Here is a 15,052-nt window from a genome sequence, read left to right as displayed (position 1 = left end):
GCAGGAATCAGGAGGATAGAGTTATGGTCAGATTTGCCATATGGAGGGTGTGGGAGAGCTTTGTGTGCATTTCTGTGTATGGAGTAAAAATGATAAAGAGTTTTTTCGCCTCTAGTTGCACAGGTGTCATGCTAGTAGAAATTAGGTAAGGTGGATTTCAGCATCCCTGCATTAAAATCACTGGCCACTAGTAGCGCTACCTCTGGATGAGCTTTTTCTCGTTTGCTTATGGCGTTATACAGCTCGTTGAGTGCCGTCTTAGCGCCGGTTTGTGGTGGCAATTATACAGCTACGAAAAATAAAGATGAAAAGTCCACAGCCTATCATGAGGTATTCTAACTCAGGCGAGCAGAACCTCAAGACTTCGTTAATATTAGAGATCGCGCCCATTGGTGCTCTGAGATCGCACACCACTGGGTACAGATGTCAGTTCAACATCTACTTTTGATTTACATTTGGTTGAGTTTTCAACTAATGTGAATTCAACGTGAAATCAACAAAAAGATTTCACCATGTCATTGGATTTAGGTTAGCAAATCCAATCAGATTTCCACGCTGATTCAACATCATCGCATAGATTTTTGGGTTGAATTGACCAGTTTTTGCCCAGTGGGTATCAATACATGGGTATCTATACAAAAGATTGAGAGGAAACAAAGAGAGGATCCCACTTTGAGATGCACACACACTAACAGTTGGAGAGCGGGAAGGGCTTGTGGAGAGTGAAGTATGCAGGAATGAGGTGGGGGACACATGGTCACCACGCACATAGGTGGGAAGGCAGGGGTGAGAGAAACCCCTAGAACCCTGCAATTAAACCTCAGCATCACTGCTGAACCATGGCCAGCAAGCTGGGTGAAACCCTATTCTATTTATTGGCGTTCGTTATTATTCCAGTTCTACGTGGATTTGGTGAAAAAAAGCAAATTCCCATGAAATAATAAGACCTAGGATGATGCAACCTTGCATGATGTAAAGGGACAAATTATATGAGCAAAAAATATTCCATTTTATTTGGAACAGTAAACCAGATAAAATTAAACGGGCCTATTCATATAATGAATATGAATTCGGAGGGCAGAAATTATTAAATATTAAAGCAGTAGACCTCTCACTAATGTCTTCAGTCATACAAAAGTTATACTTAAATCCAAACTGGTTCACTAGCAGATTAGTAAGAATGTCTTATGTTCAATAAGGGCCCTTTTATTCAGATTACAACCTCTCACTTTCGGTTATTTGAAAATGAAATGATCTCCAAAATATTGCTATTTTTAAAACAAGCCATAGAAAGTTTGTTGCAATTTCAGTTTAATGCACCAGAAAAGACTAAACAAATATTACAACAAATATTATGGCTAAACTCAAATATACAAATTGATAAAACATTTTCTTTTTAATTTTGATAAAAAAATAAAAAGCATAATCTTTGTAAATGATATCATAAATAGGACTGGTAGAGTTATGTCACACATGCAACTAACAAAAATACGTACATATCCCAACCAGAAGCCATGGATTACAGAAAGCATCTGCACTGAGCTAAAGGCTAGCACTGCAGCTTTCAAGGAGCAGGAGACTAATCCGGACGCTTATAAGAAATCCCGCTATGACCTCCGACAAGCCATCAAACAAGCAAAGCCTCAATACAGGACTAAGATCGAATTCTACTACACCAACTCTATTCCTTGTCGGATGGGGCAGGGCTTGCAAACTATCATTGATTACAAAGGGAAACCCAGCCGTGAGCTTCCCAGTGATGCGAGCCTACCAGATGAGCTAAATGCCTTCTACACTCACTTCGAGGTAAGCAACACTTAACCATGCATGAGAGCACCAACTGCACAAATGACTGTGTGATCATGCTCTACTTAGCCAATGTGACTAAAATATTTAAACAGGTTAATATTCGCAAGGCCGCAAGTCCAGACAGATTACCAGGACACGTACTCAGAGCATGCGCTAACCAGCTGGCAAGTGACATTTTCAATCTCTCCCTGACCCAGTCTGCAATACCTATGTTTTTCAAGCAGACCACCATTGTCCCTGTGCCCAAGAATGCCAAGGTAACCTGTCTATTTGTCTATCGCCCCGTAGAACTCTGTAGTGTTGAAATGCTTTGAAAGTCATGGCTCACATCAACACCATCATCCCAGTCACCCTGGACCCCCTGGATCCCTGGACCCACAAGACAGCTATTCGTCAACTACACTAAACTGAGGGCCGAGCATGCTCCCATTCATATCGACGGGGCTGTTGTGGAGCGGGTCGAGAGCTTCAAGTTCCTCAGTGTCCACATCACTAAGGATCTATCATGGTCCATACACACCAACACAGTTGTGAAGAGTGCACGACATTGCCTCTTCCTCCTCAGGAGGCTGAAAGATTTGGCATGTGCCCTCAGATCCTGAAAAAGTTATACAGCTGCACCATTGAGATCATCTTGACTGGCTGCATCACCGCTTGGTATGGCAACTGCTTGGCAAAGCGCTACAGAGGGTAGTGCGTACGGCCCAGTACATCACTGGGGCCGAGCTCCCTGCCATCCAGGACCTTTATACCAAGCGGTGTCAGAGGAAGGGCCCCAAAAAATTCTAAGACTCTAGCCACCCAAGTCATGTCATAGACTGTTCTCTCTGCTACCACACGGCGAGCGGTACCGATGCACCAAATCTGGAACCAACAGGACCCTGAACAGTTTGTACCCCCAAGCCGTAAGACTGCTAAATAGTTTGTTAAATAGTAAACCAATAGCTACCTTTTTTGCACAAACTTTTTTTGACTCATCACATACGCTGCTACTGTTTATTATCTATCCTGTTGCCTAGTTACTTTATTCCTAGTTACATGTACATATCTACCTCAATTACCTCGTACCCCTGCACATCGACTCGATACTGGTACCCCATGTATATAGCCAAGTTATTCGTTACTCATTCTTTATTTATTATTACTTTTATTATCACGTGTTATTACTTTTCTATTATTTCTCTATTTTCTTTCTCTCTACATTGTTGCAAAAGGCCCGTAAGCAAGCATTTCCCTGTTAGTCTACACCTGTTGTTTACAAAGCATGTGACGAATAAAATGTGATTTGTGTGGGTCAAAGCATTACTGTGGATAGACCCTGTGAATTTTCTTTCACCCACCCAGCTTTTTACACATCAGTGCATAAATGAAAGGAGATGAAGAGGGAGCCACTATTAAAATATACTCTGTATAAGTGTGTGACTGCATGAGCCCATCCTCCCCCTCCTTTACCTGTTCAGGTTGTTCGGTCACCTCATCCCTCCATCCCTCTCTTTCCTTCCCTCTATCTCTCCCTCCATCTCCTGTTCAGGTGGCTGGTCACCTCATCCCTCCCTCTCTTTATCCCTCCACCGCTCCCTCCCTCCATCCCCCTGTTCCTGACGCCTCCAGAAGACCATATGGGCACTGCTGAGATACGGCCTGTTCCTCCCACTGTACTTGGCCTGCCCTGTACACTCACCTAGAGAAGTAAGTGTGTGTGTGTGTCACTGTATGTGTCTGTGTGAGTGTTTGTGTCACGGTCTGTGTGTGTGTGTGAGAGAGAGTGTGGCGCCCTGTTTCTCCCACAGTACTTAGCCTGTAGACTCACCTCGCCACTGCGCACCACAACAACACACCCTGCAGGAGAGAGAGAGTGTATGTGTGTGTGAGAGATTGTGTGTGTGTGAGAGTGTGTATGTGTGTGTGGTGGTGATGGGGAGGGGGACATGGTTGGGAGGACAGGACACAACATGACTGTGACTGTATGCTCTCTGAGACACCGCTACAGCAATGTCCTTGGCTGGTTTATGTTAGGGACAAGAATTGTGTGTGTGTGTGGCTAGATTTGAGAGGGAATTCATATCTTCAGGCTTGTTGATTTATGTTTACGAGATTGTTTGGAGGAATATGTGTGCATTTGTTTGAATAAAATCTATTTATATTTGATTAGCTTTGTCTAGTCATAACTGTATTCCTGTGAGTGACTTATCATTCAATTCCAGCATTCTTTTACCTGACACCTACTTCATATTACTGACAGTTGAACCATTTGAATGTTCTGATCACAGCTTCTGATCTGCTTTCAGTCATTCCAAACTTTATTGACATTGTTTCCTGGGACGAGCATGTTTCATGAAGGATAAATGATACACGGAAATCTCTTTTGAGATGCAGACCTGTACACACACACACACACACACACACACACACACACACACACACACACACACACACACACACACACACACACACACACACACAGTTTGAACTCTGTAATGTGAGCTTGGCCAGGCTCCTGCGTGGTTCTGGTCCTGGCTGCATCCCCCTTTGAGTAGAAAGAAAACAATCACTTTGATGTGAACAGAACAGAACTAGGCTACACCAGAGACCCAGTTGGCTTTAGACCAGATCTGGGTTCAAATGCCATTTGAAATCTATCATACTTTGAGCATTTTTCCTCTTGCTTGTCTCGAATGCCAGGTGGGTGGGGTTTACAGGCTTAAAAATATTCTATCGGTCCATTAAGCCAGGCACGCTCAATCAAGCACAGATAAAGTATTTGAAATGATTTCAAATAGTATTTGAACCCAGGTCTGCTTAAGAGCGGTATATTTGGCAGAACGTAATGCTAGGAATAATGGGCCATGAGAAAAACAAGGAAATAACTTGCACTAAAAGCAAAATTATACTTTGAATGAGAGAGAGGAAGGAGGAGGGGATGGAGGGATTCTAGAAGAGTGTTTGAATTCATGTTAGATCAGTGTTTCCTAATTCTGGTCCTTCAGTACTCCCAACAGTACATATTTTTGATGTGGCCTCGGACAAGCACACCTGATTCTACCTGTCAACTAATCATCAAGCCCTGACGTGCATTCAGTTCGCTCGAACCACACATTTCCCCCAAACATTCTTGTACTTTCTTGAACAGACTTTGAAGTACGTTTGCTCCTGTTTGATGGGTTTGGCAAGGTGTGGCTTGAAGCAATGAGTGGCGTATTTAAAGGGCAGTGGCCATGCTGAAAGCATTCCCCAACCCACAACTCAACCCCTCCCCGTTTTTCAACTGGTCGTTCAGTACAGCACCGTTTCCGTTCAATCACTGAAGTGGGTTGGGTAGGCCGCGAAACAATGAGAGGATTCTATTAAGCTGGCCCGGGTAGGCGTAGTTTGCAAAGGGTGAAAATTGATTGCATTCGTTTTGGAAGCGGGCTGCCTCCCGTACATGAGCCGGCAGCCCCATACTGTCCGGCAGTGAAGTCTGCTCAAAACCAAAGTGACGTAGGTTAGCGTGTGGAGTAATAAGTAGGATTCTGTGTTTTTGCATGCAAAAGTGATTGCTTTGGATAAAAACGCTTTATCTGCCTACCCAGTGAAAACAAGTTTGGAAATTCAAACATATATTTCTGAATGATGGATCATGCTGCCTTGTTGACAAAATAACCGTGCGGCGCAGATTGTTGTTCGATTTCAGCAGGGCACTCCTCCCTCACTGGCTTCACCCGGTCGCGTGACGGACCACAGGCTGGCTTAACCCGGGCCATCTTAATAGAATGCTGCCAATGAACACAATCATGGAAGGAGGAAAGAAAGGAGGGAAGGAGGGGAGGAGTTGGCGACAGATGTTTCCAATCAGTTGCTTCCATCATGTGATGGACGGACGAATGGACTGTGTGTGTGTAACTCAAATCAGCAGCCATGATAAACATCCCCCCCTGATAAGATTAGTGTACATGACATGATGCTGTATGAGTTAGTTCTTGAAAAGAGAAGGTAGGCTATCTCTTTCTCTCTCCACCTCTACCTACCTACCTCGCTCTCTCTCTCCACCTCTTTACCTCTCTCTCTCTTCCTCTTTCTCCCTCCTTTTTTTCTGAGTCACCTCTATCTCCCTCCCAACCCCCTTTCCTCCCTCTCTCTCCCTCCCCACCCCCTTTCCCCTCTCTCCCCACCCCCTTTCTTCTCTCTCTCCCTTCCCACCCCCTTTCCTCTTTCTCTCTCCCTAACCCCGTTCCTCTCTCTCTCTCTCTCCCTACCCCCTTTCCTCTCTCTCTCTCTCTCTCACTCTCTTTCTCCCTCTCTCCCTCAATCCCTTCTAACCAAGACATAGACAGACTGCACTAGTGGGCCAAGTCCATGGTTGGGTGGGGTGGCTATGGCTGTGGGAGGCTGGGACTGGGGGGGGGGGGTTGAGGGGGACCAGATGTGCTCCTTTAGTATAGGAGGGGTGTGTTCACAGTTGACATGGAGAGGAAAAGGGAGTAGAGACTTGAGAGTTGACGTTGAGAGAAAGAGTGTGGGTCAGAGAGAGAGGGGAGAGAAAGAGAGGGGAGGAGGGGGGTGGCACAGAGAGAAAGGTTCTCTCCGTGGACAGTTGCTGCAGTGTGTGCCCTAAACATGGGTGTATTATTTCCAACTTCTCTCTGTGCTTGTCCAACTACAGTTGTGAAAACTCCCCTCTGCCCCATCCTGCTTATTATTCTATCACACAGAGAGAGTCAGAGAGAGAGTCAGAGAGCGAGTCAGAGAGTCAGATAGAGAGTCAAAGAGAGAGCGTCAGAGAGAGAGAGAGTCAGAGAGCGCGAGAGAGGGAGTGTCAGAGAGAGAGAGTCAGAGAGAGAGAGGGGGAGCGAAAAGGAGAGAGTTGGAGAGAAAGTCAGAGAGAGGGGGAGCAAAAAGGAGAGAGTTGGAGAGAGAGAGTCACAGAGAGGGGGAGCGAAAAGGAGAGCGAGTTGGAGAGAGAGTCAGAGAGAGACTGGGATTATATTGTTGTTTGGGTTCATTTACAAGGGTTATTGGGTCAGTATTTTCCCTGAATAGAGACAAGTGTGTGTTCGTGCATGTGTGTGGACAGAAATGTGATAAGAGTGACAAGATGGTGAAATGGCATCCTCAGATGGCACCACATACAGTCTGTAAAAGCAAAGGAGAACAACAAAAAAGTGGTCCAATGCAGGTCACGTGGTTCATATGCTGCATACAAGATGCAAGATAGATAGATAGGATGCCTCTCTTTATAATTGGCCTAAGTTAAAAGGCGATAAAACATGTTTCTAGAATCACAGGAGGCTGGTGAGGGGAGGATGGCTCATAATAGTGAACGGAATGGTATCAAACACATGGTAACCATGATGTGTTTGATACTATTCCATGCACTTCATTACAGCCATTACTATGAGCCCATCCTCCCCAATTAAGGTGCCACCAGCCGAGTATCTGTGCAAAGTGCAGATCGGGGTGAAGTCTTGACCGCTGTCTTCAGATCAGAACAGAACAGAGGGGTTGAGGTTTGATTCCTCCTCCTCCCCGCAGCAGGTTTCGCTTTGGGAAGACCAGAGACAAGCCTATTGCCAGTCAGCCTACTGTTGCGCCGATGCGGAGAGTACCGCGCGGTGGATAGTCAATCGCAATGCAAAATATGAACGCACTGTAGGCTACTACGGTTCTTCAACAACTACAATAACAGAGTTTTCCGCACGGATAGCACGCTTCCTTACTGCTAAAGGAGGATTTTTTTCGGTTGGGTTTGCGCGTTTGGAGTGAAAATGCCCTTCTGCAAGCGCACAATAGTTCCCAAGGATGTCTGTAAAAACGACGCGAAAAGGCAAACTGCGATTTTCGGGGACTTGGTGGACGTTTGCGGGTTCACTCTATGTTCGGTGCTCCGACAGCTCTCGGATTTATCCCGGCACTCCGTCAGCATCTTGGAAGAGCTCGAGGGCGAGCTCGTGTCTATCTGTCACCGCTCGGGCACGCTCGAGGGCAAAGTGATCAGTTTACAGCGACACATCGCTGCGCTCGCCAGTAAGCCACCGCCAAAGAGTAAGAAAAAGCACACTGTATAATTTTCACTTGTGTGGTGTGGCTGGAGTGAGTCTTGCAACTCACTGAGGTCAACTTGAAGTTGAATGTGTGGGAGAGGTATTCCAAATCGCCAGTTTGAGGTAACTTGGGGGGGGGGGGTAGAGGAATGTCAATTTATTGTAAAAAAGTGGATCACATCAATGCGTGCGTTCCTTATGGCTGTTTGTGATCTACCATTCTGCAGATTTCAATGGCTGTTTGCAAAGTAGGCCTTAGGACTAGTGTGTTGTGAACAACATTAGCGTGAGCAATAATGTGGAATTGGCGGTTCGCCTTAAAAATAAAAGTTCCCCATTGAAACGGATGCAAACGGATAAAAATGCAATGGGAGTATGTTTGTTGCGTTGTACAGCCTTACCTATGGATATTTGGGTCCATGAAATAGGGTATCCGCCTACTCAGTGACATCCACAGATTACAATTCTAAAGAGTTTACACAAATATTAGTGTCATAGTTCTTATTACGGGGCTCTGAAACCACTGTGAAATGAGCAACATTGAGCTCACCAGTCAACCTTTTTTTTTTTTTAATTTAATTTAAAAAAAACAGTCAACCTATGTGTATTGAACATTCAAATTGCAATATCCATGAAAGGATTTATCAGCCTACTCAGTGACACCCACAGAACACAGCTATGTAGAGTGTACACAAGTATTAGCGTAGTAGTTCTTATTGAAGGAAGTTAAATAAATATACTGTTGTTGTGTTGAATATCAGTGTGAAAGACAAAACACCTTAAAAACATTTCTTTGCTTACCCTGTTTGCTTCAAGTGTGAAATAAAATGCCTTTCCATACTAGACTTTAGTTGAAATGCCAACTCTTTCAAAGACTAATGTAAACAATGATCGACTGGCATAAGGATCATCCCAAGGCCTGCGTGTACTTGTGCCAAAATATGTATCAGGTCAATCGCTTGGCCTGATGAATAATAAGTATAAATACAGTAAAGTACACACACTAAAAGGTACAAAAAAAATATGTTTGAAGCAAAATAGTTTTTTTTTGTTGACAGAACTGCAAACTTCAAGGAGTAGGCCAGGCCATTCAAGGAGTTGGTCTGATGTGGCCGCTTGCCTCCCCCCTTGTCCCACTGAATTGTGTGGTGATTTCCCACAGTTAAAGAGCTACAACGCTAATATTTGTGTGAACTCTTCAGAATTGTAATCTCTATGTGTCACTGAGTAGGCTAATACTCCATTTCATGGACCCAAGAGCCATAGGTAAGGATGCACATTGAAATAGAGGTATGCCCCCAATGCAATTCTGAAGTCTATTATATTTTGTCATCAAATTAACAAATTATTGTATTTTGTTAAATTTATATAACAACATTCCAAACTTGTTTAACATTATCTAGTCCAATTGTGGCCTGATTCCACTATTTTCATCCGTTTGCATCAGTTTCAATCGGGGACTTTTATTTTGAAGGCAAGTCGCCGATTCCACTATTCTCGATCACGCTAATGTTGTTCCCTCCTTCCTTGACCGTACTTGTATTTTTAACCATCTACTCCAATTCCATTCATGTTACAAAACAGCATTGACTTTGTTTGTAAAAATATGGACAGACAGGTATGGATGTAAAGGTGTGGATAGAGTATCCCATGGCGCGGCCACTTGAAACACTGCGCGAGCCACTGCCACAATGTTATGTCACAGTGAAAACTGGCTACTTTGTCGCCAACTCACTTGAGCGCGATACACGCTATATGCCTAGTTACGAACATCGACAGAGTACATGGTTACAGATTTAGATTTCACACCGGGTAATAATGTCTTCGAAAACGTGACAAGGACAGAGTCACGGATAGACGGTACGCTAATTCAAATAGAAAGAGGCGCACGCGTATGTTTGGAGGTGAGGTGAAGATGACACGAGATAAAGCGTCCCAAATGGCACTCCATGGGTCCTGGTCAAAAGTAGTGCACTATAGGGAATAGGTTGACATTTGGGATGTAACACTTTGCAGCTGTTTTGCCGGAAGTTGAGAAACATGTTTTTGTCTCTGCCCTCTTGGCTTGAGGACAACCAAACCAAAGTGAGGTGACAGGCAGCTCCTAGAGACTAGAGAGACAGAACACATTGTCCTGAACATGACAAAATATTTCCTGTGAGAAATATATTGGAAGTTCAACAGCTCTCTCTAGAGATTACCAGTTTTAATGTTATGCTGTTGTAATGACATGACATGACAACAATGAACATGACATGATAAAGGAAAAAACGTTGTTTCCTGTGAGAAAGCAATTGTAAGTTCAGCAGCCCTCAGTTGGAGAGTGGAACCTCAGTAATGATGGAGTCAGAGAGAAACTCAGGTTACAGTTTTCATGTGACGCTTCCGGTTGTAATAACAGTACTACCACAGTTCAGAAGTACCATGGCAAGTCAATGGCAACACACTTATGACTCACTTAGGTTGTTATGTCAGTTGTTATGTCAGACAAACATTGTGCTGAAGACCCAAACTTGCAACAATGACTGGAGGTCTGCGACATACACTATATACACAAAAGTATGTGGAGACCCCTTGAAATGATTGGATTCAGCTATTTCAGCCACACCGTTGCTGACGGGTGTATAAACCGAGCACACAGCCATGCAATCCCAATATTCAAACATTGGCAGTAGAATAGCCTTACTGAAGAGCTCAGTGACTTTCAATGTGGCACTGTTATAGGAGGCCACCTTTCCAACAAGTCAGTTCATCAAATTTCAGCCCTACTATAGCTGCCCCGGTCAACTGCAAGTGCTGTTGTTGTAAAGTGGAAACGTCTAGGAACAACAACGACTCAGTCGCTAAGTTGTAGGCCACACAAGCTCACGGAACACATGACACGCAAAAATCGTCTGACCTCGGTTGTGACACTCACTACTGAGTTCCAAACTGCCTCTGGAAGCAACATCAGCCCAATAACTGTTCGTTGGCAGCTTCATGAAATGGGTTTCCATGGCCGAGCAGCTGCACACAAGCCTAAGGTCATCATGTGCAATGCCAAGCGTCAGCTGCAGTGGTGTAAAGCTCCTTCCATTGGACTCTGGAGCAGTGGAAATGCGTTCTCTGGAGTGATGAATCACGCTTCACTATTGGGCAGTCCGACAGACAAATCTGGGTCTGGCGGATGCCAGGAGAACGCTACCTGCCCGAATGCATAGTACCAACTGTAAAGTTTGGTGGAGGAGAAATAATGGTCTGGTGCTGTTTTTCATAGTTCGGGCTAGGCCCCTTAGTTCCAGTGAAGTTAAGTCTTAATGCTGCAGCATACAATGACACGATTCTGTGCTTCCAATTTTGTGGTAACAGTTTGGGGAAGGCACTTTCCTGTTTCAGCATGACAATGTCCCTGTGCACAAAGCTAGGTCCATACAGAAATGGTTTGTTGAGATCGGTGTGGAAGACCTTGACTGGCCTGCACAGAGCTCTGACATTAACCCCATCGAACACCTTTGGGATGAATTGGAACGCAGACTGCGAGCCAGGGCTAATCACCCAACATCAGTTCCCGACCTCACTAATGCTCATGGCTGAATGGAAGCAAGTCCCTGCAGCAATGTTCCAACGTCTAGTGGGAAGCATTCCCAGAAGAATGGAAGCTGTTATAGCAGCAAAGGGGGGACCAACTCCATAATAATGCCCATGATTTTGGAATGAGATGTTTGACGAGCAGGTGTCCACATATTTTTGGTCATGTAGTGTACATTGAAGAAGCTTAAGGGGCATTCCCATTGAAAAGGACTCATGAGCACCAACATGTGAAGTTCATAGGGGCATGTACAACTGAGTGTCAAATGAAAGCTAAGATGCTATATATTTGGGAAATGAAGGCATAGATACATTTTTCAACCATTTTCCATCTTAAAAACTAGGCATAAGTAAAGGCTTTGATTTCTGGATAAACAGAAAGGAAAAGGGGTCTTAGAAAACATTACCAGAAAAAGTATTAAAAAGTATTAGACATACACTTCTATTTAGTTTAGGAGAAATTGCTTACCTTTCTGTAAGTTTAAGAAATATTTCCCTGTGCCTTGTAATTCCGTTACCAAAATCCCATATATCTTTAAGATATTTCCTAATTTCTCTCCCTCATGAGGTAATGGTAGATCTATCAATTAGTTATAGGGATTTTACTGATATCAATTTTGTTTATGAATTATTAAGTGATTAAAACTCATAATTCCGTAACAAAATTGGTAGCGGAATTACCCAAAAATCAGTAACGGAATTACTGCAACTGAATTGGCTACAATGGGAAATCATAATAGTCACAAACCACAGTTACCTTCCACTGGCATACTGTTGTGTTCAGCTCATACGTTTGTTTTCGTTGTCTTTCTGTCATCTGGTGGTCAAACCAAGTGTTAAAACAGTCTATGTCTGAACAACTACCTACCTCTCTTATTCCCTATCTTTCTGTCTGGTTCTCACTCTCTAGTTAATGTCACCTTTCCCAGCTCTTACTGACACCTATCCATGACAGCTCCCTCTCTTTCCATTTACTGTAACCAGCATCCTCACACACTAAGCACCGACTGACACCGGACGTCCATGGATGTTGAAAAGTATTTGACATTTGGTCAGTCCACCCTGGCCTTAATGTTAATGTCCACAGACGGATCGAATTGGACCAAATCTGAACCTATGATAGACGTATGTTTTACAAGTTTGGATAGTACAGTAAAGAATAATATATTACAGTAGAGTACAGTATATTGTACTATACAGTACTGAACTATATTCTACTTTACTGTACTGAATTCTACTGTACTATACTGTACTCTACTGCACTATACTGAACTCTACTCTATCCTACTCTGCTCTGCTGTGCTTTGCTGTGCTGTATTGTATTGTATTGTACTGCACTGTGCTTTGCTGAGCTGCGTTATGATATCCAAACTTGTGAAACATGAGGAGAAGGACATTCATATCCATAATTATGCATTTCTGTGGAGTACAGATCAGGGACCCATGATGTAATAATGTTACCGGGTGTAAATCCACTTAACTTATTGTAGTTCAATAACCAAAATATATTTTTTCAAACTCAAGGGTGCCATGTCATAGCTGACACCCTATTCTTTCTGCAGATATCTTCGAATCTTAATACAGAGCAGATATTTAACAGAGTTTTTGGAAAACGTGGTCGCATAAAAATCGGAGGAAGATTTTAACGTAATTCCGTGATCAAAGTTTGCATCTGGACAGTTTTTCCACTAAAATTGTTTTTATAAATGTTTTAGTGGAAATTGTTAAAAGTAGTCCTTGTGTATAGACTTGTATGGTTTGTTAAACTTTGAAATCAATGGTTTTTGTTTGGCATACATTGTAAAGTGAAAAAACGGAGTCAGCGCATAATTCCATTACAGTGGAATTGCCCTTAAAGCTACATGGCATGATGTCACTAGATCTCCATGGAGATAAAACCATGTGTTATAGCCTATCTATGGTTAGGTTATCTCTACCTTCATGCTGTTATTGCTCACAACAGTAAAACAGTCCAACACACAATTCACTCAGGTTTTTGGGGGGGTTTCATTTTTTTTGTAGTGAATGTTTTACCAAATGCGTGTGAGCCGTACTATTGCCAATGTTTTGCATATATGCCTAGAAACTGCTCAGTCCACTGTCTTACACTGAGCATAGAGGAAGGAGGGAGAGAGCAGAGAGAGAGATGTGAGAGAAGGGGAAGAGGAGGGAGAGAGGGGGGAGAGAGTGATCAAGAGGCCACAACATGTCGTAGTTTCTGTTGCAAAGTAAACTGAAGATGAGGAGCAGTTTCCTTTATCAGTTTCCTTTTCCTTATCTTAGTAGTTCCCTGCTCTGTCGCTCTTTGACCTCAGTGTGTGCGTGCTGTGTTTTATTACTGGAAGCTGTCAGTCAGTCGTCAATTGTGATAGTGTGAACCGAAGAGCTTGTCCTTCCTGTGGAATTCTCAGACCTCTCTCTCTTTATCTTCTCTCGCTCTCTAGAGCAGAAAGTCAGAGTGAGTTTAAGTCAGGAGACCCAGGCAGACCCTTTAGTGGAGCTAAGAACTATCCCACCCTGACCTCCCTCTCCTCCCTCTATCCTTCTCTTCTTCTCTCCCTCTCCCCTCCCTGTTTTCTTTCAGGGAGAAGACCCACCTTTGTGTTCTGCCCCCTCTCCGCTTTCCTCTCCTCTCTCATTCCTTCCTCCTCCTCCTCTGTCTTTCCCAGAAATCCCAGAAATTCCCACGCAGGCAGGACCTGGAACAGAGAGTAATCCTCTGCCTCTCTATGATTATTTGGATGGTCAGATAGAATGGTGATCAGATCACTCTACCTGTGTCTCTGTTCTGTGTGGTCCCAATGAGTCAGGGTTGGAAACAGCAGCAGCAGCAGCTCGCTAACTACCGTGAAGACCTGGCCAAGCACAGCCATGTTGCTTTTGGAGGCTTCGGAATGTCGTTTTTTCTCTCTTGATGATTTAATGGGAGCTTGTTTGGGTTGCTGTCTCATTGTGAAGTGTAATTTGGCACTCAATAGACTTATGATTCTTAAAGAGAGAAAGGACGATTGTGGGTGTAGTAGAGAGGGGGCGGGGGTAAGGAGAGAGAAAGGGGGAGATGGGATACAGGGTGAGATGGGGAATAGAAAGAAAGCAAGGGAGAGAGAATTGGAGTGTTTGTGAGGTTAGAGAGGGGAGAAAAGAGAGGAAAAAAGATGGAGAGAGGGAGTGAGTGTTGGGATAGAGAGAGGGAAAAGGAAAAGGATACAGAGAGGGGGAGTGAGTGTTGGGACAAAGGAGGAGGGGAATCAGGAGGGGGAGATAAATTCAGGTGAAAAACGCAGAAGAAAAACCATTAACAACTTCCTGCCTTGGCTGCAAGCCTTTTCTCTCTAGCTACGTAACTTCAACTTTTCTCTTTCTTTTAAATCATGTTATTTTCCCCCTCTGTTGCACTTTAGGGCTCGGCCCGTTGCCCTGGCGACAGTCCAGCTGTGGACAACGCCAAAACAAAGCCAGAGCAAGTGTTCTGTGGAGCAAACTTCTGCCAGAGTTCCCGCGTGGGTGTCTCTCTGTCTCTCTGTTTCTGTTCTACAGTGCACTGTTCTGTGTTCTGTTCTCACCAGAGACTGTTGTGCGAGACACACACACACACACACACACTGAGCTTGCTTGTTGCAATAATCTTACTCACAAAGATCAGGTAGAAAAGGAAC

General features: G+C 43.9%; 1 protein-coding gene across 1 annotated transcript in view; it reads left to right on the top strand.

Moving 5' to 3' along the window:
* Window positions 1-7,345: 7,345 nt before the first annotated feature.
* The window catches only part of LOC106609059 (NHS-like 2), a 149,252-nt gene continuing 141,545 nt past the window's right edge, over window positions 7,346-15,052 (top strand). The window contains exon 1 of the mRNA XM_014207428.2: window positions 7,346-7,830. Within this exon, the coding sequence (XP_014062903.1) occupies window positions 7,554-7,830 (277 nt within the window). The 5' untranslated portion in view covers window positions 7,346-7,553. The remainder of the gene's footprint in view (window positions 7,831-15,052) is intronic.

This window comes from Salmo salar, chromosome ssa07 (assembly GCF_905237065.1).
Source record: "Salmo salar chromosome ssa07, Ssal_v3.1, whole genome shotgun sequence".
Taxonomy (NCBI): domain Eukaryota; kingdom Metazoa; phylum Chordata; class Actinopteri; order Salmoniformes; family Salmonidae; genus Salmo; species Salmo salar.
This window is presented reverse-complemented; position numbering and strand designations above follow the sequence as displayed.